The 24,272-nt window shown below is 47.9% G+C and overlaps 1 protein-coding gene across 9 annotated transcripts; it reads right to left on the bottom strand.

The window, feature by feature from the left end:
* Positions 1–1,178: 1,178 nt before the first annotated feature.
* On the bottom strand, positions 1,179–23,331 carry LOC139685250 (PAX3- and PAX7-binding protein 1-like). Of its 9 annotated transcripts, XM_071581909.1 has the most exons (17): positions 19,322–19,807; positions 18,432–18,577; positions 18,164–18,285; positions 17,530–17,606; positions 17,206–17,272; positions 16,808–16,954; positions 16,283–16,413; positions 15,013–15,103; positions 14,419–14,526; positions 14,261–14,328; positions 13,351–13,455; positions 12,861–12,954; positions 12,699–12,775; positions 12,540–12,617; positions 11,647–11,691; positions 6,666–6,774; positions 1,179–2,028 (listed from the first exon to the last, which is right to left on the bottom strand). In XM_071581909.1, exons 1-9 carry the CDS (start codon positions 19,498–19,500, stop codon positions 14,500–14,502), a joined length of 987 nt encoding a protein of 328 aa, XP_071438010.1. In that variant the 5' UTR covers positions 19,501–19,807; the 3' UTR covers positions 1,179–2,028; positions 6,666–6,774; positions 11,647–11,691; positions 12,540–12,617; positions 12,699–12,775; positions 12,861–12,954; positions 13,351–13,455; positions 14,261–14,328; positions 14,419–14,499. The 9 variants fall into 9 exon arrangements, with proteins under 9 accessions (XP_071438010.1, XP_071438011.1, XP_071438012.1 ...); XM_071581910.1 differs by lacking the exon at positions 12,861–12,954 and having other exon boundaries at positions 12,540–12,775; XM_071581911.1 differs by lacking the exons at positions 11,647–11,691; positions 12,540–12,617; positions 12,699–12,775; positions 12,861–12,954.
* Between the last annotated feature and the right edge of the window lie 941 nt (positions 23,332–24,272).

Genomic DNA, 24,272 nt, shown 5'->3' with positions numbered 1-24,272 from the left:
GCCAAGGGGACTCTCCCTCTTCCTTACAGGGTTGTCCCCCTCTTTCTGGGCAGCCAAAGGAGAACCGTGGCAAAAGGCCAACACTACCAAAGGAAAGACCCAGCCCTGTTTACAGGGGGGGTCACCCAGCGCAAAGCCAGCGGGGGCACCCTGAAGGTGCCCGCCGCACTCCTACGTGTATGCCTGACCCCGTGATGGCAAAGAGGTTCATTTGCCCAGAAGGCCTTTCTTGTGCTCCCTCTTGACCTCGACGCTGCTGATCCTCTTCTGAACTCTTTTGCCTCGCCGTCCCACGCTCCTGGCTCTGCTTTCTTCTCGGATGGCTTCCGTCAAGCAAAGAGAATAACACAGTTGAGTTCGAGAAGCTCCAACTCCTTCAAGTCAGTGAAACGGGCACCCAGAGCGAGCTCCCCAAGCCACCACCACCTGCCCCCACTCCCACCACCCCTCCACGGCTCCACACAACGCTCCAACTTTCACTGGTGCCACCTCCGCGTTTTCCCACGTCAGCACTGCCGTCCGCACGATGCCGCCGCTCTCTTCTCCCATGGCTTCTGCAAAGGAAGGAGGACACAGGCAGGTGTGAGAAACACCAGCTCCTCCGTAGGAAGCAGACAGGGACCCTACATCCCCAGAGGGAGACCTCCAAGTCACTCCAAACCCACCCACAGAGCCCCCCACTGACACAAACCTCTCCAAACCTCACCTTGAGTGGTCACGGCGACGCCCCGTCTGCTGCTGGGAGCCAGGCCCTCTGGGCAAAGGAAGCTGGGCATGCAAAGCACTGGCCAACGAGGCTGCACCTCTGACTACAGAGGGCTCGAGACGCTGCTAGTCTGCAAAGTGCCCGGGACTCCAGGGCACTGGCCCAGACTTACGGGCGGCCCTGGGCCCACAGGCCTGCGGAGGCTCCTTCTCTCCGCCTCGGGGGAACCCAGACCCGCACCCTCCCCCCTAACGGTGCTTCTTTGGCTGTTTGAAGAGAGAGGGCAACCCAGGAAGGAGGGTGAGAATCCCGTTCTTCACCCCCGATGGGAAAATGGACATCTCTCAACCCCAGCCCACCCTGAAAACAGGGCACGGCTTTCTTTATTGCCTTGCCACCTTTTGTGGCTGCTGGCGCCTGTCGTCCACTTTGACGCTTTGTAGCTGGGCCATGTCATGTCCTCTGCTCGTTGGCAGCTGTGAAGCCCCTCCACATTGCCAGGCCCTCGTGGCCTCTGCACAAGCCAGGCCATGTCTAAGGCGGCCACCTGCTGCTGTGCAGTACGGATGGCACCCCACAGCTTCCTACAAAGAGCCCCTCTTTCCCTCCTGGGAAGCCTAAGCTACGCTACCTGCTTTTCTAGGGGGACCAAGGGACACGCTCGCTCTCTCACTCACACCGACAAAGACAAGACAGAGACACAAAGGGGCAACGTCCCAGGAGAGGGAGCAAGCTCTGAGCAGCAACCTGCGGCGAGCCATTCCTGACGCCCAGCAGCGGGAGAACACGGCCTCAGACTTGCCCTGGCCTGCCCAGACACCTCAAGCCCCTGACTACGCAGGGCGGCTTCAAGGCTGGACAAGAACACAGGCTGTGACATGCCCAGGCTACAGGGGGGTCACCGTGGCCAGCAGCCGCCACCAGGCACTAAGGCACCAAGGGAAACAAAGAAGCCCTGCTCCGCTGACACGGTGGCCTGCAGTCAGGATACCTCCATTTGCCCCTGGGATGTGGAGAAGGGCTCTCTCACTCTCCTTACAGTGTTTCCTGCTCTCCCTGGGCAGCCAAAGGAGAACCGTGGCAAAAGGCCAAAAACACCAAAGGAAAGACCCAGCCCTGTTTACGGGGGGGTCGCCCAATGAAAGCCAGCGGGGCACCCTGAAGGTTCCTGCTGCACTTCAACATGTGTGTCTGTCCCGATGACGGCAGGGCCAGTTGTTTGCCCAGAAGGCCTGTCTTGTGCTCCCCCTTGACCTCGATGCTGCTGATCCTCCTCTGCACTCTTTCCTCGATGTCCATCTCCATCTGTTTCTCGACAGCTTCTGCAAGATAAAGAGAAGAGGGTTAGCCCTGAGGTCTCTCTATTAACCTCTACTCCTGTACAAGGATTTAAGTCTTGGAGCAGTACTTGTTTTCATTATATATTGTCTCCTGAACCCACACCAAAATTTTAATGTGATTCATCCTCTTTTCTTTTGTTTTCCTCCCTTTTCAGCCTTCTAACCCGTTTGCTGCTTGAAAAATCTGTGGCTGGACTCGGCATGAAGTACTTATTACCATTCTTTTTCTCTTCTTACAGGAAAATTACGTCCAAGATCCTTTGTTAAACTTTGACTCCATGATTGGAAAGAACGTAAAACAGTATTCCTAATTTATGGAGTCATTCCCTAGGATGGTGAATTTTTTTTTCAGAAAAATCTGTCTCCTTCACCCCATCAGCAAGTTTAGTTTCTACAACTAAAAGAACTGCACACATCCAGAATGCTAGTTTAGCACAGCCTGCTTAAATGTCCATTCTTTCTCCTACCTAAATTGTCTTGCCAACTTGCAGATGCCTGCTATGAAAATGCTACCAATGTCTTCCCTGAAGTACTTCTGATTTTGTCTTTAAATAGGATGGCCCCACGCTTATATCCCTCCAAGATGTTTATTCTGTCCCTAATAGTTATGCCAGATTGCTCTGAAAAATGTTTTTTTTGTCCCCCATAGGCACTCTCTTTTTTTTTTTACATGTTCCCGTTTCAGGAAAAGCCCAGTAAGTCAATTTTTCTCTCAGAGATCTTCTTTCTGGCCTGACACTTTACATAATGATTTTCCTTTCAAATATCTCAAGTGTCCTTTTGCAGTTTTCTCAGCTTTATCAAACTCTGTGGCCGCTGAGTTACCTCATGAAGCCTCAGTTCAATAAGCTTTTCCCTCAGAATTGTCACGAAACACCCTGCTGCGCTCTGATGCTGTAGTCCAACACTCCCTAGTCTCTAACAACCCAAAATGAGCCCCAGGGCGACTCTACAAGCTTTTATCGGAGCTTTTCAAAGCACCTTTCGCCTGCCCTGCCTCAGGGCTGAGGGGAGCGGCGGGGAAAGGGCACAGCTACGGCACGGCCGAGCCCCCCCACTGCCCTCACGGCACCTGTCGCTGTCCGTGTAGCCCCCACAGCCCCCCAGGAGCGTGGGGGACACCCAGTGTGCAAAAAGTAAGTGACATAAAAGCCAATGCTAAAGCAAAACAAGCTGCTAAAACCATGAAAAGCAAATAGCAGCCCTAGTTCCAGAAACAAACAAAAACCTGGTAAACAGATACTGTATCAAAAGTCAGATTTCAAAGAAAAATACAAAATTTATAATAGTAACAAAAAAGTTAATTAGTTTCTACATACAAAGTTAGTTTAGCACTTTGCAAAACTGAGCATGAAAAAAACACACTAAAAATTAAAAACTTGAGTAGTAAAGCCAAAACTGTTCACAACAATAAAACAAGTTACATTTCAATGGAAAACATCTTTGAGAAATAACCCAAATACTAGAACCAAAATACAACAAAGAGCAATAAACTGATGCCAAAGGGGTTTTCTGATTTTTCATTTTTATAGATTTTAGAAATATTTGTAACTGTAGCAAATGTAGTGTTCATACTTGTAACAGCTCATGTTCATTGTTTATACATCCCAACCCCTACCACAGATCAGGAGCTCAAATTCTTTTAGCTATTTAGGCTCTCTTCGAGGTACAAGAGCTGACAACTATCAGAAAGGTCTGCAAAACAAGACCAAACATAAATCAACAACCTTGAGTCTGAGAACACTGGAAAAACTCCAAAGCCCGAGGAAAAAGAGCTGATGAAGAACAGGGGGTCCCAGTGACCCCAGTCCCCAAATCCTGGGGGATGGCACAGGGGTGGGACTGGGGCTGGACTGAGAGATGTGTAAACTGGGCATTGGGTGGGCAATATTATAAACCCCATGGAAATCAGTGTTCTAGGAAGAAGGGGGCAGCACGAAGATGTCATCATGTATTCCTAAAAGCCCCAAGCCTGGCCATTAAAGAATGTACCTTTTGATCTTATCCTACATTAACTGGGCTCCAAGTCCTGTTTCTGGGGGCACTCACGGCAGCAAAACAAAAGATGCCTATTAAGTAAAAGTCAGCAAATTGACTTTTAATTTCCTAACGGGGGGGGAGATTTCTGTTACCTTTTAGTTTTCACGGATCTCTTTCCTAAGTGACCAGAAACATTCCTGTGCAAAATTAACCAATCAAGAAAATTTATTAAAATTCTATTAAATAAAATAACATTATGTGTTAGCAAACTGTATTTATGTACCTTTAGTGATTGTGTATGTTAAGAATTTTTCAGGAGACCCACTACAAGAAAGATGAAATAGACTGTTTCAAATGTTGCTAACCCTGTTCCCAGCAGTCTGGATAAAAGAAAACCCCCCTTGAAAACTCCTAAGAAAAAAATAAACCTCAGAACCCGTAAGACCAACAACCCTCAAATTTCACTCGACACAAATTGCTGAACTTTTGGCAACTATTATGACTTTAACACAAACTTTTGTTTTGAAATAGCCACAGTCTCAAGACTTTATTCAGTATTTTAGCAGTGTATGTATTTTATGTGAGCTATAGCTGTGTACATGTTAGAATTTTGTGTGATTATACGTTGTGTCATGATACACCTGAATTGCAGAACTAGCACAGATATTCACCTGTTTAAAGAAATGCTGGGGCACTTAAGAAAACCTCAGCACATGCTAAAGCAAATTAAACATGATACTGAAAGCATTGAAACTGTCTCAACCAAAGTTAAACGAGTAAAAACCCACCACTGGTAAAGCATTTTTATAAGCTATTTGCCCACTGCCTCATAAGCTATTTAAGTCCCTGGTACCCCCAGTCATAACTACAGCAACAGCAATACTCTTGCTAGCACTGCTCAGTGTGTAGCTATAGTGCAAATAAAGCAATAAAGACAAAAATTGTAAGTGATACCAGCAATACACATGTATATTAAACCCCAATAGTACTGAAACTGAACAAAAGACTTTGTATACTTTGAAACACTGGGGGGACTGAAAGAGAAAAGAGACCAAAAGCCCCTAGTTTTGTGAAATTTCTATTTCTGCTCTGCAAAGTGTTGTTTGCACAGCAAGGCCACTGAACAGCATGAAGTCCTAGAGCCACCATGTTCAAGTACAAATTGTCAGGAGCCCAGTGTACCAAGGTTAGGAGTCACACATTCCACTAACCTAGACATCTCTATAGGATGAGGTGGTAAAGAGCCAGGATTTTGTAGAGTTACAGCCAAGGTTTTACGAGTTTTACAGACCCATGTTGTCATCGAACAAAGAAAGGCAAAAGTCCAGCAGTGATGAAGACGCGTCAAGACCACCCCGAGGGATGAAGTCAGGAGACCCCAACCCAAATTCGAAGCCAAAAGAAAGCTCAGCCCAAGACTCTGCCTAGTCATTAATATGGAAATTAGAAGGTGTTCACTATAGACTTAAGACTATAAAAAAGCTTATTTTCCATAAACAAGCTAGGCAAGTTTTTGCCCAGCATGAACTGCCTTGCCTCCAACGTTGTCAATAAATGCCTTTGCTGATAAAAGTAAAAATTTTCTCTTAGCAGTTATTTTTGTGACGTTTTCGCTTATCTGGAGTCATCGAGTACTTTTTTGATTATAATTTTCTTTCATAAAAATCTTTTTTTACCCAACCTGTAGTTTTACTTTGTACAACGAAATCAACTACATGAATGCTAATTCAGCAGAGCCAAGTAACACCCTCTTTCTTTTTAATACTTTAATCTTCTTGCCTGCTCATAAGTTCTCTGCTACAAAAATGCTGCCTATGTGTTTCCTTAAAGTTCTTCTGATTTTCCCCCAAAAATGATCACCCCATGCTAACATCCCTCTAATGTGTTTATTTTGTCCCTGACATTTACCTCATACTTCTCCCAAAACTGATACCTGTAGATTAGCTCATGGTTGACCCTCTCAATAACCCCAGTGAAACAGCCTGCTTTAGTCTAATGCCGAAGTTCAAAACTTTTTACCCTTCCAACTGCACAACATCTACCCTGGGGAACCTTTCAGGGCACCTTTTTCTCACTGTGTCCCTCACACCCCTCAGGGACACAGGAGACGCCTGTTTACCCCTCAGGGTACCCTTTTTCCCCTCACAGATTCTTAGGGGTATGCAGGGGACACCCACCTCCTACTCAGGGACACGCACAGCGACCCGTGTTTCACCCCCCCAAAATGCTCCTCACTCAGCTTTTGTGTCCAACAGCCCACAACCTCCCCCAGACAGACTTCACAAGTTTTTATCCACCTTTTCAAAGCGCCTTTCACCTGCGGCCGCCTCAGGGACCTGTCTGAGGGCTGCGGGAACGGCGGCCCCGCCCTGCCTGAGGCGGGAAAGGAGGCTCAGCTGGCCCAGCGGGGCTGCCCTGCCTCCCTCAGGGCACCATCACGGACCCCCGGGGACCCCCCTGGCTCCTCAGGGACCCTTCAGGGCACCTTCTTCAAAACCCCTCTGTTATTGTCAAGACATCTCATAATTCACCTCAAAATGTGCTCTATTCAGTTTTTCCCTCAAAGATCGTCAGTCTGTTCTTGGCGTTTTACCTCAAGACATCCTGTATTTGAAACTGCGAAGTTCCCTCAGCTTTACCTGTACGAAGTTCTCTGTCTCCTCTGGCGTTCCCCAGCATCTCTACCGACAGACCCTCTGCCTCTGTGCCGTACTGCCTCTCACGCTGCTCCCGAACGCACTCTCCCTCCTGAAAATGCCAAAAATCCGACCTGAGGCGACTCCAAACCCTTTTTTTGAGCCCCTCACGGGTGGGCGGGACTGCGGGGCTGAGGGGAGCGGCGGGACCACCCCCCGGGCGGGCGGGAAAATGGGACCAGCTGCAACAGAGCGGCCCCGCCCGGCGCCGCGTCCCGCTGGGGGCTCCTGCGGCCTCTCGGTGACCACCAGGGGGCGCCTGCGACACACCGGACACCTGCCTGTCCCCTCAGGGACCCCCAGAGAGCCCGCAGTGACACACGGGGCATCCCTGTCCCCTCAGGGACACCCACAGAGCCCGCAGTGACACACGGGGCACCCCTGTCCCCTCAGGGACACCCACAGAGCCCGCAGTGACACACGGGGCACCCCTGTCCCCTCAGGGACACCCACAGAGCCCGCAGTGACACACGGGGCACCCCTGTCCCCTCAGGGACACCCACAGAGCCCGCAGTGACACACGGGGCACCCCTGTCCCCTCAGGGACACCCACAGAGCCCGCAGTGACACACGGGGCACCCCTGTCCCCTCAGGGACACCCACAGAGCCCGCAGTGACACACGGGGCACCCCTGTCCCCTCAGGGACACCCACAGAGCCCGCAGTGACACACGGGGCACCCCTGTCCCCTCAGGGACACCCACAGAGCCCGCAGTGACACACGGGGCACCCCTGTCCCCTCAGGGACACCCACAGAGCCCGCAGTGACACACGGGGCACCCCTGTCCCCTCAGGGACACCCACAGAGCCCGCAGTGACACAAGAGGCACCTGCCTTGTCCCTTCGATCCACAGGGCACCCCTGCCCCCTCAGGGACCACCACAGAGCCGGCAGAACCCAGGGGACACCCCGTGTCCTGTCATGGACCCCCACAGAGCCCCAGGAACACACGGGGCACGCCCCCGCTCCTTTTAGTGTCCCACCCCTTACCCTGTGTCCCTCTTTTTTCCTCTCATTCCCTGTCCCCTCTGTCGCACTTCCCCGTCCCTCCTGTCCCCTCTATCACACTCGCTGTGCCCCTCTCTCTCCCTGTCTCCTTCACAGTCCCTCCCCTGTCTCCTCTCACCCCGGCAGCTCCGGGCGCGGGGCCCAAACAGGAGACGCCTGTTTACCCCTCAGGGTACCCTTTTTCCCCTCACAGATTCTTAGGGGTATGCAGGGGACACCCACCTCCCACTCAGGGACACGCACAGCGACCCGTGTTTCACCCCCCCAAAATGCTCCTCACTCAGCTTTTGTGTCCAACAGCCCACAATCTCCCCCAGACAGACTTCACAAGTTTTTATCCACCTTTTCAAAGCGCCTTTCACCTGCGGCCGCCTCAGGGACCTGTCTGAGGGCTGCGAGAACGGCGGCCCCGCCCTGCCTGAGGCGGGAAAGGAGGCTCAGCTGTCCCAGCGGGGCCGCCCTGCCTCCCTCAGGGCACCATCACGGACCCCCGGGGACCCCCCTGGCTCCTCAGGGACCCTTCAGGGCACCTTCTTCAAAACCCCTCAAGACATCTCATAATTCACCTCAAAGTGTGCTCTATTCAGTTTTTCCCTCAAAGATCGTCAGTCTGTTCTTGGCGTTTTACCTCAAGACATCCTGTATTTGTAGCTGCGAAGTTCCCTCAGCTTTACCTGTACGAAGTTCTCTGTCTCCTCTGGTGTTCCCCAGCATCTCTACCGACAGACCCTCTGCCTCTGTGCCGTACTGCCTCTCATGCTGCTCCCGAACGCACTCTCCCTCCTGAAAATGCCAAAAATCCGACCTGAGGCGACTCCAAACCCTTTTTTTGAGCCCCTCACGGGTGGGCGGGACTGCGGGGCTGAGGGGAGCGGCGGGACCGCCCCCCGGGCGGGCGGGAAAATGGGACCAGCTGCAACAGAGCGGCCCCGCCCGGCGCCGCGTCCCGCTGGGGGCTCCTGCGGCCTCTCGGTGACCACCAGGGGGCGCCTGCGACACACCGGACACCTGCCTGTCCCCTGAGGGACCCCCACAGAGCCCGCAGTGACACACGGGGCACCCCTGTCCCCTCAGGGACCCCCACAGAGCCCGCAGTGACACACGGGGCACCCCTGTCCCCTCAGGGACCCCCATAGAGACACACGGGGCATCCCTGTCCCCTCAGGGACACCCACAGAGCCCGCAGTGACAAACGGGGCACCCCTGTCCCCTCAGGGACACCCACAGAGCCCGCAGTGACACACGGGGCACCCCTGTCCCCTCAGGGACCCCCACAGAGCCCGCAGTGACACACGGGGCACCCCTGTCCCCTCAGGGACCCCCATAGAGACACACGGGGCACCCCTGTCTCCTCAGGGACCCCCACAGAGCCCGCAGTGACACACGGGGCATCCCTGTCCCCTCAGGGACACCCACAGAGACACACGGGGCACCCCTGTCCCCTCAGGGACCCCCACAGAGCCCGCAGTGACACACGGGGCATCCCTGTCCCCTCGGGGACACCCACAGAGACACACGGGGCACCCCTGTCTCCTCAGGGACCCCCACAGAGCCCTCAGTGACACACGGGGCACTCCTGTCCTTTCAGGGACCCCCACAGAGCCCGCAGTGACACAAGAGGCACCTGCCTTGTCCCTTCGATCCACAGGGCACCTCTGCCCCCTCAGGGACCCCCACAGAGCCGGCGGAACCCAGGGGGCACCCCGTGTCCTGTCATGGACTCCCACAGAGCCCCAGTCCCACCGTGCGTTTTTCCCCACAGCCCCTTTAAGTGTCGTCCTCTCCCATGCACGAAGTCCCCACAGACTTCTCCACAGTGTTCCCCCTCCCATACCAACCCGTGGGGTTCCCCCGCAGACACCCCCATGGGGTCTCCTCCGTACTCACCCGTGGAGTGTCCCCCATACGTTCCCATGGGGTTACCTCGCAAGTTTCCCCCTCATACCCACCCGTGGGGTCCCCGGGGTTGACCACGCACAGCACGGTGGGGCGGCAGCGGCCCCGCGCGTCCCGCAACTCCCTCCGGGGCACGGCCACATCCAGCGCCCAGCCTCGGGATTCATCCAGAGGGTACGGGATGGCCATGGCCCCTGCCAGCCCCGCGGTTGCCCCGAGCAGGGGAGATCTGGCACCGGCACCCGGCCCCCCCGTGGGCAGCGCCAAGCCGGGATCCACAACCAAGGGGACCTTGGATCACATCTGCGAAAACCTCTTACCCCAACGGGACCCCATAATTTGGGTGGCCCCCCAGCACCCCATACTCAAACATTTTGATGCTCCCGTACTCCAGGTGGGTATCCCCCCACACCCTGTGCCCACATTTGGCTGCCCCTCGTACCCCGTACCCTACATTGGGTGCCCTCCGTACCCCAGGTGGGTGCCCCCCGGTGCCCGAAGTGGCTTCCCGGGGGCAGTACCATCCCCGTGTCCTTCTCCAGCCCCTACAGAAGCGATCGGGCACCAGGCACAGCTCCTGCAGGGGCACTGGGGGGCACTGCTGGGATCGGGGAGACGGGGGGAAAGGGGAGAACTGCTGGGATAGCGGGGCAAGGGGGGAACGGAACGGGGGGGCACCGGGGTTGGGGCAAAGTGGATGCCTTTTTTTCCAGAGAGTCCACACACACATCTGAGGGTCCCTGGAGAGCCCCCAGCACCAGAGAAGCCACACACACATTGCTTAGTGTCCAGGAGAGCCCCCTGTCTTCCGTTTCCCCTGTCCCCAGTGTCCAACACCAAAAGGGGTCCCTACTCCCCCACACTGTTCCGTGGCCCTGAGGTGACTTCTGTCCCCAGGATGATCCCTGTTCCCAGGAGTCCTCATATTCCAAGATCGCCTTAACCTCAGTACCCCGGTTTCCCCAGGACACCCCTCTCCCCGCAGGGCCGTGCATTACTCCACTCTTCCCTCGCCCAGGACATCCCTAGTCCCTTCCCAGGACATTTTCTTTTCCTCCATCTACTCCTTTCCCCTCTATTTACCTGTCCTTCCTGTCCCCCCGTTTTTCCTTTCCTTCCTTGTCCCTCTGTCCTCTCTCCTCTCTGTCCCCCCTGCCCCCTAAGTTATCCACCCCTGTTTCATCCTATCCCCCCGTGTCCTCCCAGTCGCCTCTCTATCCTACCCCTTTGTCTCCCCCCATCCGTGTTTCGTCCTTCCCTTCCCCCCGTACCTCTTCTACCCGTCTCTCCCCCTCTTCCCGCCTTTCATCCCCTGCACCTCCCGTACCGTGTTCCCCTCTATCACACTTTTCCGTCCCCCCGTCCTCTCTGTCCCACCAGCCACTCTCACCCCCTGTATCTCCTCTGTCCCCTCTATCGCACCCACTGCCCCTCTCTCTTCCCCTGTCCCCCCGTCCCGCCCCTGTCCCCGGTCCCGTCCCCTGTCCGCACTCACCGCGGTGCGGCTCCGGGCGCGGGAGAGGATGTGGATGCGGGGGAAGGCGCGGGACCCCCCGGCCAGGCGCTGGCAGCGCGAGCGCGGCACAGGGACCGACTGCCCGTGCAGCCGGGGGACAGTGGGATTGGGATAGTGGGGCTGGGACAATGGGGATGGGCTTGGGATAGGATGGAATGGGGTGGGGTGGGGTCGAATGAGATGGGGTGGGATGGGATTGGGATGGGATGGGGTCGAATGGGTGGGGTAGAAAGGGTTTGGATGGAAGGGAATTAGGTGGATTGGAATTGGATTCAGTTGGCTTGCTTGAATAAAGAGCTGGTAAGAGAAGGCTGTTAACACCTCGTCAACACAGCAGGAGGGCAGAAACCTGGGTAAATGGGCAGTCCGAACAGCTTTTGTTTAAATTATCTTCTATAAAATTCTTATATTAGAAAATCTGTGTTAAACCAATAACTGTCTGTAATAGATATTTGAAACCACCTGTATAAAAATCACCCCATTTTTGTACACGGTAGACACGTACTTTGTTTAGGTATGAGCTCCCTGCGTGACTCCAGCCATGGGCAAGCTGTAATAAAATTTTGCTTTACCATTAATATCTAGATTTTCTTTAAATCACAGTCCCACCGTGCGTTTTTCCCCACAGCCCCTTTAAGTGTCGTCCTCTCCCATCCATGAAGTCCCCACAGACTTCTCCGCAGTGTTCCCCCCCATACAAACCCGTGGGGTTCCCCCGCAGACCCCCCATGGGGTCCCCTCCATACTCACCCATAAATTTTCTGGGGTACCCCGTGGGTCTGGGCACCCTGTAACTCAAATGGTCACTCCATAGTGCTGGGAACCCCATAACTCAAACAGGCACCCCACAACTCTCTCAGGCACCCCACAGGATGTGCTGGGGCACCCCAAGGGTCTGGGCACCCCATATATGGTTTGGGGTAACCCCAAAACTCTAATGGGCACCTCATAAATAATAAGACACCCCATGGGCATTCTGGGCACCTTAATGGTCTGGGCATCCTATAACTCCAGTGGGCACCCCATAGACTGTGCTGGGCACCCCACGGATCTGGGCATCCCACATATTGTTTGGGGGCACGCCACAGATCACCCAAAACCCAATCCTGGGACGCCCCCAAATCCAACACCCCCTCCATTAGGACCCACTTCCCGAACCGTGCCTGGGTGTCCCCAAACACCCCAAAAGTCACATCCCCACCCCGCAGGACCCTCCCCAAACCCCAGCTCTCCACAAGCCCTGCCCAGGGACACGGAGGTGACATTCCCAGGGCTATTCCCAGGGCTATTTGAGGATCGGGCACCCCCTGTCCTGTGAGAGACCCCCCCAGAGCCCGCAGTGACACACAGGGCCCACATCTCCCTCTCAGGGACCCGCACAAACCAACACAAACGTACCTCACTTCCAAACACGACTGGCTTGTATTTTACTGCATTTTCTTTGGACGACAGCTACTACTGAAATGTTATCCAGGGCTAACTCGGGTAAAGGATCCGTGTAAGTGTCTTAAATGCTTCTCAGCTTGCTGACTTTCTCATGTCTTCAAGAATACTTACTCTTTTACATACTGTGACTACTTATGTGTTAAATTATTTAAGAATAATATATGTGAACACTTCCTCTGCGACGACAGCTGTGTAAGGTAAAATGAAACAACACGTTTCACAACTAGAAAATTTTAAAGTTTTATCCACCAGAAGATACTTTTGCAGACCTACCACTTTATTCGAAGTGCATTCAGTCCTGTCTTACGAAAATATCTCAAAAGCTTTAGGCTATTAGTCATACACAAGGAGACCTCTTTCCCCCATTCTGCCAGGACAAAGACAGGAGACACAACACTTCACAAGTTACACAGAACTATACAGAGAACTGGAGGTACCACGCCCAGGGACCAAGCGGCAAACGACTGTTTTTGTCTGGCTTTAATGCCTTCATCCCTCTTCTGACAAAAGACAGGGCTTTTTACCAAGGGTTTACGTTGTTTTGCTAAAACTCCAAAGGTGCTTAAGAACTTCTGAGATAAGACAATGAACAATGAACGCACATTGAGGTCTTTGCCCAGTGCTTAAAAACTAACGAGTTCTTTTGTGAGCCTCTGTACACCTGGCACTCATCATCCCTGCCTCTCCTCCGGGCTATGAAACTTCCCAAAACCAAATGGAATGGCAGGAAAGCTCCGAAATTCCCCCAAAACTCTATTCCTACCTTGGTCTCGTTGCTTTAGCTTCAGCAAAATCCTGGTTTTGACATTTCCAAATAAAAATAAAGTCATTTTCTTCCTGGAGCCCACCTCCAAAATTCAAACGCGACCTTCAGAATAGAACATCCCCATGAATTGCTGCCACAAGCAGTGCCAGGCAGGAGCCGCCCGGCCTTTACCTCCCCCACACAGACTGTTTGCTGCCAGCACCAGCAGCTTTTTGGGCTGACATGTGGAAAGTCGGCCGGCACCCACGGAATTGCCTTTGCTCCCTTCCTAAAGGAACAAAGCTTCCCGAGTTGCAGCCCCAACAACTCCTTCACCAGATGAGTTTATTGAAACAACTTTTCAGAGCAGGCATTTCTGAGCGTACTCCATCAATCCCAAGAGTTCAGAAAAAACACTGTCCGCTGTCCAAAGGAACTGTGCATGTTACAAATGGGATGTTTTTACATCCTCATTTAAACCATCACATGAGCATAAATGGCACTCATTATGCAAATTGCAACAGTTCCCCTAAAAATAATTAGGGCACAAACGGAAATAGTTCTTAACCCAAGGCTGTTACAGCTGCCCCATGCCTTGGACCCCAAGACCAAGTCACTACTGTTCTGATATAAATCAACAGATTTTTAAAAAATGTTTTCTTGTTTCTTTACATTTACCTTTGATCCTTGTTTTTTTAAAAGAACATTCTTATATGGTATTTAGTGGGAAGTGTAACATTTGAATATTTACTAAAATATAAATACTTCCAAGCTTTTTTCACCTTCATTCTTCTTGACATCTTTAGCCACACTAATCTGAAGAAGCAGGTTCCATGGATTACATTAGAAAACCAACCAACAAAACCCTGAAAACCACCACAACCCCCCCACCCCAAAATGGGACACAAAGTGGATTTGAGCAACTTACACGTGTCTGGACTTCAGGAAGTGCTGCCGTCTACACGTGCACCATCAGCACAAGTTCTCATTCTTTGACTGTATTAAAATAATTCAGCATTGAGTTTGGAGTTCCCTTTTGAAAAACAGTCTTCTGAGTTGATATTCTGAATGCAAACCACTTTTTACCTGCTCCACTTGGAGTGCAGCCCAGCTGCTTCTTAAAGGTCAGGTTCCATTCCAATGTGTGTGCTCTTGAGCTCACAATTTTCACACAGTTGAATGTTTTACCAGTTCCTTTGACCAACAGTACGATCATTTTATTGTCAAAATAAGTAATTTTTAGAAAATGAAAAGCTTAATGCAACAATACATCTTTATACCCAGTGTGAAAGCAACATGATGTTATAAATAAATGCATACAGTGTATTACACAAAGTATATTATACACATGCCATGTAACCATGGAGCAATTAACAGCAGTACAGGACTACTGATCATGGGCACAAAGTATTCTTGTAAACAAGATTTTGAGAAACTTGGAGAAAAAGGTGGCTTCTGGAAAGATGAAAATCTTGGGATTCCATTTTTGTTTTAAATGAAGTCAATGATTTTTATTTTTCAGGGTGCTGTCTGTAAGAATGCACTTCATATTGAAACAAAGATCAATACTATACAGTTTAAGAAACTTTACATATGTACATAAATTACACATCAGGAATGGTTTTAAAGCTCAAAATGAGTTGTGGGAAAAGTCTCTTTTCCCTCTATTAAAATCTTTACCTCTTTCACATTGTGATCATTTGCAACTGTCACGGCGTGATCCAGGGCTCGGGTACTCGCCAGGAGCTTTATGACCTGCTGGATGTGCTCCCTAAAAGGAGGGAGGAGAAGTCAGTAAAGGGGTAGAACAATCAATGACATGGATTAATATCCCAACAGAAGGCTACATCATGAAAGCCATATCATAAATATTCCTGCCTCAGATTTATTAGAGTTGCTTAATTAGGGCAACAGCAGCAGATTTGTTTCATGCTGGGAAAAGGCAGGACAGAAGACAGAAATTAAATTAGAACTTCCCATGAAAATAAGGCTAACTGCATGTTTCTCTCCCAATACAAACTTTTACCAAGTTTGTACTTACACCTGGTAAAAAAGGTTCTTTCAAACCTAGACACAGACTACCAAAAGAGAGAGTTCAAAAATTTCAGTGAACTTCACACACAAATTGCTACACTGATACACAAGAGTATAACAAGACTGGAAGATTCTTTATTCCTGTGCTGTTGCTGTTGCCAAACCATTACAGGCCAGCAGTGATGTGTCTAATCTGAACTTCTAATTAAGCTCATTATGGGACTCAAGCAAAGTGACTCTTGGATCTAAGGCCAAAAAGTTCATCCAGCTGCTTGTGTAAATGAAATCAGAAGGTTTGTACTGTATAGGAAAGACAGTTTGCAATTCAGAAGCCATTATGCAGGAATCAGCAGGGCTCACAGGGTGAAATAGTCCACATGCAGTAGCTGCAAAATTTGGCAGAATAAAAGGTGGTTTTGTTTGGAAGGGACACCTTCCATAGCCCAGGTTGCTTCGAGCCCCATCCAACCTGACCTTGGACACTTAAAAGGATGGGGCAGCCACAGCTTCCCTGGGCAACCTGTGCCAGTGCCTCACCACCCTCACAGGGAAGAATGTCTCCCTAAAATCCAACCTAAATATCTCCTCTTGCAGTTTAGAACCATTGCCCCTTGAGTGGACATGATCTGCCCATATAAAAAGTCCCTCTCCTTCCATTTTACAAACCCCCTTAAGAGTCTGTGACACTGAGCAGTGGTACAACAGGTATCATCAGTGTTTCAGTATTTCCAGGAGGTGCTGTGTCCAGACACTTTAAATATATCCCCATGTACCACACGGTAACATTTTGGAAGTCTCCTTTTAAAGAAGTTTCCAAAGACACTCCACAGGATGGAGACAGTTACTCATGTTTGCATGTACAGGCAAAATAAAACAAATGACAAGAACTGCAATTGCTTTAACTCAAGGTAATTACCTTGCATTTCTCTTCTCTACATCAGAGCAACCAATGCTGTGTCTGTAAATTGTATCAGCCAGGTGAGCAAGGTATCTACAGGAGTTTTCTAGCTGGGAAATAGTCTTGTCTCCTCTTAGATTACTGAACCACTGTTAGGAAAGCAAGCAATTACCCAGGCAGAACAGGAAAAGAAAGTTAAATACAATGTAAGAAAATTCTTACAAACTATGTAACATGATTGGGGAAATCTGCCAGCTGAGATTGAGGTGACAAGACCCAACTGAGTGAAAAAATGAGAGAACTACCAAAAAAGTATCCGAAATCCAAGCAGTGTAAACCCACAAAATACCTACACGAAATACAGGTATAAGCCAGAGAAGTTTCTTTCTTTAGTTTGTGTGTTAAAAAATACAAAATCTCTTTTTCACTGACACTACAACTTTTGAAATACCAAACCCGAGATTGCACAGGCAACTTCAAGTTTTAACCACATTTTCCTTTAATTGCAATCTGTGATTTTAAACATTGTTTGATTTTACTTACACTTTGAGCCTTCTTCATGCTGTCCTCTCCATACTCTGAGTTTTGAAAAGCCATAAGAATGTGCCTGTTCAGCAGCCCATCTATGCACAGCTCCTGGAGAGTTTGATTTGAAAGGATCCCATACCACTGGAGAAAGTTTCCTAATAACTGAAAATAGGCATTTCAAGACTTACTGAAACCAGAAAGTTGATCAAACACATCAAACATTTAAAAAATATTTAATATTTTAAAATATCTTGCAAACCTATTCAGAATACAGTCTCCCTCACAGTGCATTACCAAAGACTAAGGATCCTCATTTAGAGATTACAGCAGCTTCCATCTACCCTTTTCCACAAATTTGAGAAGTATTTTATTGCTACACTGTCTCAGACCATTTACCAGATGTATTTACTCACCTTACCAGAGGACCAAAACTGACGTTGGAAAAACAAATATGGACCAGAGTTCTTGTTTTCTAAGATGCTGCAAAGTAAAGAGATTTCTTAATGAGCAACCAAGACCACATCTCTGTCTGCAATTTGCTGGTTTCCAGCACACAATTCATTTCCATAAATACTCCCTTCCATCCTTCTTGTCTTTGCTAAATTCTACCAGGAGGGTAACAAAAAGATGTCCTGTATCCAGGCACTGAACCACACTGGGAAAAACCCTGTTAACTGTGGACAGAAGGCAGCAACTTGCTAAGGAAAATCTAACACCATAGTTGAAAGTAAACTTACTTTTTTGGATAGAAGGGCATGAATACATCAGCATCTAGTGTTCTCCTCATTCTTAGCAATAATGCCTTCAAAAGCATCTGAAACATCATTTTATTTTTAGATGTCCAAGGCACTGCTTAGTAGTTAAAAATCGGAAATTGATTTTTAAAACAATAAAGAACATTTGTGAGCCCAACAGTAAGGGCACACATATTTAAGCACACATCCAGTCTTAAAGGAAGAAGCCTGTAATAATGAAAACATCTGAACTTTGACAGGTTCCCTTAAAGCCTGAACTCTTAACATCAGTTGCTGCACTCACAGAAGGCAAAGTAAAACTACCCAATTTCCAGGCACTGCATTTGAAAAGATTGCAGAGATCTTAAGAAAGAAAACACAGTATTTGTAGCAGACCCTTAAAGCAAAACTGGAGACCAACAAGTCTTACATTTGGTGTATCTTTTTATCTCCAGTATCTATTTTGGGGAGGTTTCACTGAGTTCCTTCTCCTAATCTATCACCATACTTGACTGTTCACAACCAAGCTGCCGAGCATCAAATAAACTGAAAACTTCTCTTTCTTCCTCTGTTTTCCAGCATTAAGTATAGTAAAAATATATTCAAATTCCTTAACTTATGTAAAAACCCAACTCACTTGTGTGTTTTTGTTTTCTGCATTCACCACTGAGGGGTATCCATCTACTGGTTTCTGTACAATTGCCACCACTCTACATGTCTGTGTGGTAGAAAAAGGATCCCAGATATTTTCTGAAATCACTGTAAGAGAGTAAAGAATTACCCCCCCTTGAACATACTCAAATACAGGTATTGATCATTCATTTATTTACAAAACAGTAAAATCTGAAAGCACAAACAAGCACGAGATTCCACAACCCCTTCCCCACCATTTTCCAAACCTATACCTGTTAATTTAGGAAGAACAACTCGCTCTACAATGGTAGGCAACAGTGAAATATCAGCTTCATCTTTCACTTGCTCCTGCTCTTCACAGCCGTAAAACAGCAAAGGATTCAAACCACAACATTGTTTCAAAATCTCGACACTTGCCCTAATAAGAGAATTTGAGTTCGATACCTAAAAAGAGATTTGAGTCAACACATACAAGAAGCAACATGTATGCAAGGATCATACACTCACAAAACAAACTCTAAAACACTCAACCAGATGAACCAATTCACTCTCTTAGCCCACAGTCACCGATAGAATGAAAACCTAAAATAGCAGAAACCTGATTGTTTTCACAGTTGTTGCCCCACAGATTTTAACTTGTACTTACACCAAAAAGAAAACCCCAGAGATCAGGGTACAAGTGGGAATTACAGTTCAATTGTGCAGAACTACAAAATTATACTTTCTGGATTCAAAACATCTCTTTATGAGCACCTTGTATTTTTTCTAACTTAACAAAGTGCTTACCAGGACCAGCAACAGTCAGGAGGGAACACAGTTAGACTTGAGAATTCTGTACCATGTCTCTAACTAACCTGAGTTTTGTTTTGTCAGCCTGGAAACTCACTGAGAAATGACAAGGCAGAAGGGACAATGTGCAGAAACGGTTTTAAATTTAATGAGGATATATTTCAGATTTTCCCTGGTTTGATTAATGAAGTAAATCATAATAAATTAACAAATTAATTAAATACTCTGGATTCCCTCTGAAGAGGACTTACACTTCCCTCCCTCTCCAATCAGAGCAGAGGTGACAGAAAACTCCCTTTTAAAAAATTTCTCTTAGTAGTTAAGAAAACACTTCTGAAAAAAAAAAAAGAAGAGAGCAGGAGTCAAAAGGTACCTGAACTGTTTGTCCTGGTGGCAGCTCATGTAAGCACAACATGCAGGCTGCAGAACGAACATGGGCCAGGATACTGGGCTGCAGCAATGTCTGCTTTTCCCTTGCTCCCCACCTGGTAACTGGGTAATGCAGACTAGGAGGGAGACTGGGATATTGCCAGCCAGAGTTCCACAGGGCATGAAGGTGCAGGGGTGTCAGAGACTGAAACGGTTAATGATTTATGCATTCTAAGAAACTTTGCGGGCTTTTGACTTTTGCATTATACCCCTGATGGGCAGTTGGGGCCATCCCTGCAGTGCTCGAGCCCTTTTAAGGTGCAGATAAAGGAATTACAGGAGCAATTAGGAAAAGAACTCCCACAGTCGACTGATGAACGTGAAGCAGTTCGGGGGGAAAAAGGAAATAAATCTGTTGCTTCAACATTACAAAATGAGGAAATAAAAAATTAAAAGCTTGCAATGAAAAACTGTGAATTACATCAATTTGGAATACCCCAGACCGGTTGATGTTAACAAACCCCTGTATCCCTCTGAAGAACTAAAAGAATTTAAGCAAGGCCATTCAGAGAACATAGTCAAAATACAGCTGTAAGGACCGTGAATCAGAAACTGAATAGCATCAATCACCCCCTGGAGCCAGTTGTCCCCAGGAGTCCAACACTGTGGTCCCCTCAGCCCCACCACAAACCTGTTTAACCAGTCCACAGTGGGCCAGATGTGTTCCTTTTTTACAGAAACCTGCCAGACGAAGAAATGAAACCACATAAAACTACATGAAACCGATAAAACTTTCTACAGCTGCTATGATTGGTTCTCATTGTTCTATGAGAACATGAAGTAACAACAAGACAGAAAAGTTATGCTGGTTATTTTTCTTTTGGGTTGTTTGCATGTGCTTCGTCTTGAAAATGTTCTGATCCTAGCAAATTTCAATATGTAAAAACCTACCACAAACATTGTGTTTGTGTTCCCCTACTCCCAAAATTGCTTGTTTCATATGAACAACTTGCTAGTAAAATTGTGTAAGATACATGCAAGTTTATTTTGTCCTTTTGGAATAACTCTCTCAATTGAGAAACTCAACCAAATGTAACCTGGGAGTTAGTACAAGTATTTAGGCATATTTGGAATCAAACAAATATGCATTACATGCATTTGTCTTTGCCTTAAAAAACAATGCCTACCACATTTGGTTAAATTTAACAAATAGAACTAAACGTAGGCCTAAAGGAGAATATAAGAAAGCCTTTCACCAGCTCCCAAGTAACTCAATGCTTTCTGATAACTTCAAGCATTTGTCTCCCAAGTAACTCTATGTTTTAATGTATAATTTTGCAAGTATTTGTGTGTTTGTAACCTTATTAATGTCACGTGTGCATAATTTCCAGCATTTCTGTATGTTTGTAACTTTTTAATGTTCATTTGTGTTATTAATGTTAAGAAATTTAATTGTAACTACTGAAATCCTTTAATGCCCCCCCAGTACCACTCACGGAGCAGAGAAATAAAATTGTTTTCCTTAAGGGGGGGAATCCCGTGCACGGGGGGCTTCCCTTCCTTTCCTTTCCTCTTCTGTCTCCCTGTCCACTATATAAAAATCACCGCCCTCAATGAAGCTTCACCGAGAACGACAAAGAAAAATTGTTATTGAATGCAGACATGGCTGGGTGCTGTCAGACTGACGGTTAATGATTTATGCATTCTAAGAAACTTTGCAGGCTTTTGACTTTTGCATAATACCCCTGATGGGCAGTTGGGGCCATCCCTTCCTCCAGGGCTGAAGAGGCAAGAAGAGCCCTTGCCCTGCCCTCCGGCGAATCTGGGGGGTCGCAGAAAACAACCCCCTGCCTCGGAGGGAGGTGCAGAGGGCATGCTGAGGGTAGAAAATGGACTGGTGATTTTGGGAATTTGGGTTCTGTTCTTCGACCCCGCCGACCGCAGGACCGTTGAGATGCAACGCTGGATCCCCGGGCGGTGACTGTGTAACCTTTCCATTCTCACCTTCTCTCACCTCTTCTTTTCCCTGCTGTTCTGGACCCTTCTCCTGTCTTTCTTCCCCCTGTGCATCTTTTCCCCCCCACTAAGGTTATTTTCTATGTCACACTATACGGAATTGTTAAAATAAACACCGATCATATGGTGTCGTTTCACTTTAATCCACCCCAAAGGCAATGACTAAAAACAAACTCGGTTACCCCCGTCCCCTTCCCAGGAGCAGGTCGTGACAACATTATTAGAAATAATAACAGCAACACTAAATATGAAGCAGTCAGGGGCACAGGTTTTGCCAAACAGCTGAAGGCAATTCAGCTCTACGCTCAAAAGACAACAACAATTCACCATCCTACTGCATCCCATTGAAATAAAAACTGACAATGATTACTTGATTTTTCCCTCCTCCTCCCACCTCCATTTTAGAAAACCTTGTGGTGTCCCGTGGGCTGCTGGTTCTGAATCTGATGGTACCTTTGTCGTGCTGAAAGCACTGAATTCCAAACATTATCTGGCCAAATAATGTCACAATAAATGAAATGCTCCAGCTGGACTGACCCATCAGCTCCTGCTTTTGCAGCTCACTGTGCAGACAAATACAGCAACAGCCTCCTCCTGAAACAGCAAAACTCTGTGAATGCCCCTAAAAAGCAGGAGATGACAGAAGTCACATCTTACAAGTTCAACGGACTGGAATGCCAGGTGAGGTACAGGGAGGGTGAGGAAGTTTCCAAGTGTAGAATCCTTAAAAACCAACTACCAGCAAAGCAAGGGTATGTTGTAGGAAAGCAACTGTAGCTGCTGCTAATTTAACAACCAGGCTCGTTAATTTGCTGTCAAATGGCTGGGATTGATTTATTTACTAGTGGAGCTAGGTAGGCCAAAAACCCTCCTTCAAACCGAACTGAAATTGTTACACAACTTCTTAATAATATGTTTTCCTGGTTATACAAAATCTGTCAGACTCAGGAGTGTGGCTTCCTCAGTGAACAATCAATGGCAACTAATTAGTCACACTAATCAATCACTTGGATGAACTAACTGGTTCACACTTCCCAGGTTTGTTCACAACACAGTCTTCACTTTACAGGACTGCAGACTGGTCTCTCCCAGTTCCAGGGACACTGGACAATTAATATGTACCCCATTAACACCCAGAATGCTTTTCTGTTCCCCTCCCACACCCACCGAGCTGGGCAAACAGCAGCTTAAAGTGCTTGGTCATTCCGACAGGTTCTATATTTAGAAGCTACTGTGCTACTGTATTCAAGTCAGAAGACAACAGAGAAACAGCCCATGTACTGCCAGCTGAATTCCACAGCTCCTGTGTGTGCCTAATATATATATATATATAAATACAGAAATGGGTAATATATTCAGGAGCTCCTACAATATTTACCACAAAGTAAGTAATCCAACCGTTGTGAAAATCTTGAGAAAAAACTAATTATGTTTTTGAGTTGGACATACACATGAAAGAAGGATATTTTCAAGTCTGGGTGTCTCTGAACAGCCACTTTACTTTTACAACTCTTCTCCCTCAGAGCAGAGTAATACCAAGTGACGCCTGGCAGAAGGAAGTCTATAATAATACAGAAGACAAAAGTCTGTCACTGTGTACACAAAACATTCCAGAAACTAACAAGATCATAGTTCAGCCCTTATTTTTGCTAACCTGACATCCAACAAAAGTAAAAAGCAGCATCTGAGTAAACTTGAAATGCCAGAGTATCTACCAAAGTCCTCTAGACAGAAAATCTGCAAGTTTTTAGGCAATCTAAAGTCACTGACCTCGTACACTGTGAAGTTTCTGACAACCAGCTCAGCATGATGAGAAGTTCTTTTCAACCCTCGAATGACCAAACCTTTAGAAGAGTAGTATGTTCTCAGGGTTTGAAAACAGAGGAAAATGTGCTCTTTGGCAGGTACTACGAGACTCTTTTTTTTAAAGAGATGAATGTTTTTGCATCCTTACCTTTTCTCTGAAACACTCAAGCAAGTCTTGGACATTCCGTCGCATTTCCTGCAAAAACTTATGCTGTTCACCAGTACCCCCAAAGACTCTTCTAATCTTTCATTGCCTTGGCAGAGTCCTCTCGGCTTTGCTGATGTTTCTCACATTGCTGCCGATGAGCCTTGTGCATTTCTGTCATGGAGTCCAACCTGAAGGGCAATGGATGAACAGTAAATTTACACCCAAAAGCCTGTCTATTGCAGACCACTGAGATATTAAAGACAGTGCAAGTACTGAGCCCATGTATGGGAGATACAGCAAAGACACTTTCTCCAACCTTCGTTTGTCACTTCCCCCCCCTCCATCGACAGCAGGGCCGATGGTTGAAATTCATTTGCCAGACTGTGCTGAGCGCATCGCACCGGCCCCTCCCACAGATTGTCACACGAGTTGATGGCACACAGAACAGAGCGGGCCCTGAAGAAAAGCTGCTGGAAAGGCTGCAGGGAGAGGGAAACTACAGCTCACACAAAGCACTTCTTCCTCTGCTAACGTGATTCACTGTCAGAGGCTGTAACACTGCAAGGGGCACAGACCAATTTCGAAGACATGTAAAGTGCAAGCTGTTGATTACAAATGATTTCTCGTTGCAACTGTGTGGTTCATTCCCGACCTTTTGTGTACCTGACAAGCAGATTACAATGGGTAAATTAAAAAACCCCACACCAACAAAACCCTGTATACACTAAAAATTAAATTCTTCATCTACTGAAGGGGAAAACTCTGATTTGTAGTTTAAAAGAATGCAGCTTAATGTGCTGAACACCTCATTGGCCTTTCACTCCTTCACTGTAAGACTGTGCAGTGTCCAGAAGATGCAACTCAGATCCCCGAGACCTCCAGGTACCTAAAGGGTCCTACAGGAACCCCCAAGGACCCCCAACACCCCCAGAGATCCAAAGGGACACACGGGAATCCCCAGGGAACAACAGGGACCCCAAGAAAC

The sequence above is a fragment of the Pithys albifrons genome, unplaced genomic scaffold (assembly GCF_047495875.1).
Source record: "Pithys albifrons albifrons isolate INPA30051 unplaced genomic scaffold, PitAlb_v1 scaffold_46, whole genome shotgun sequence".
NCBI lineage: Eukaryota > Metazoa > Chordata > Aves > Passeriformes > Thamnophilidae > Pithys > Pithys albifrons.
Note: the sequence above shows the minus strand (reverse complement) of the source record. Positions and strands in the feature narration are given on the sequence as shown.

What these genes read in the sequence shown, in the direction of transcription:
- LOC139685250 (XM_071581907.1), bottom strand. Translation starts at nt 19,500, where the DNA reads ATGCCCTGTGGAACTCTGGCTGGCAATATCCCAGTCTCCCTCCTAGTC. An exon ending in CACCAGGACAAACAGTTCAG is followed by an intron (nt 18,578 to 19,321) that starts GTACCTTTTGAC and finishes TTCTCTTATTAG; the next exon opens with GGCAAGTGTCGAGATTTTGA. An exon ending in GCATGAAGAAGGCTCAAAGT is followed by an intron (nt 16,414 to 16,807) that starts GTAAGTAAAATC and finishes CTTTCCTAACAG; the next exon opens with TGGTTCAGTAATCTAAGAGG.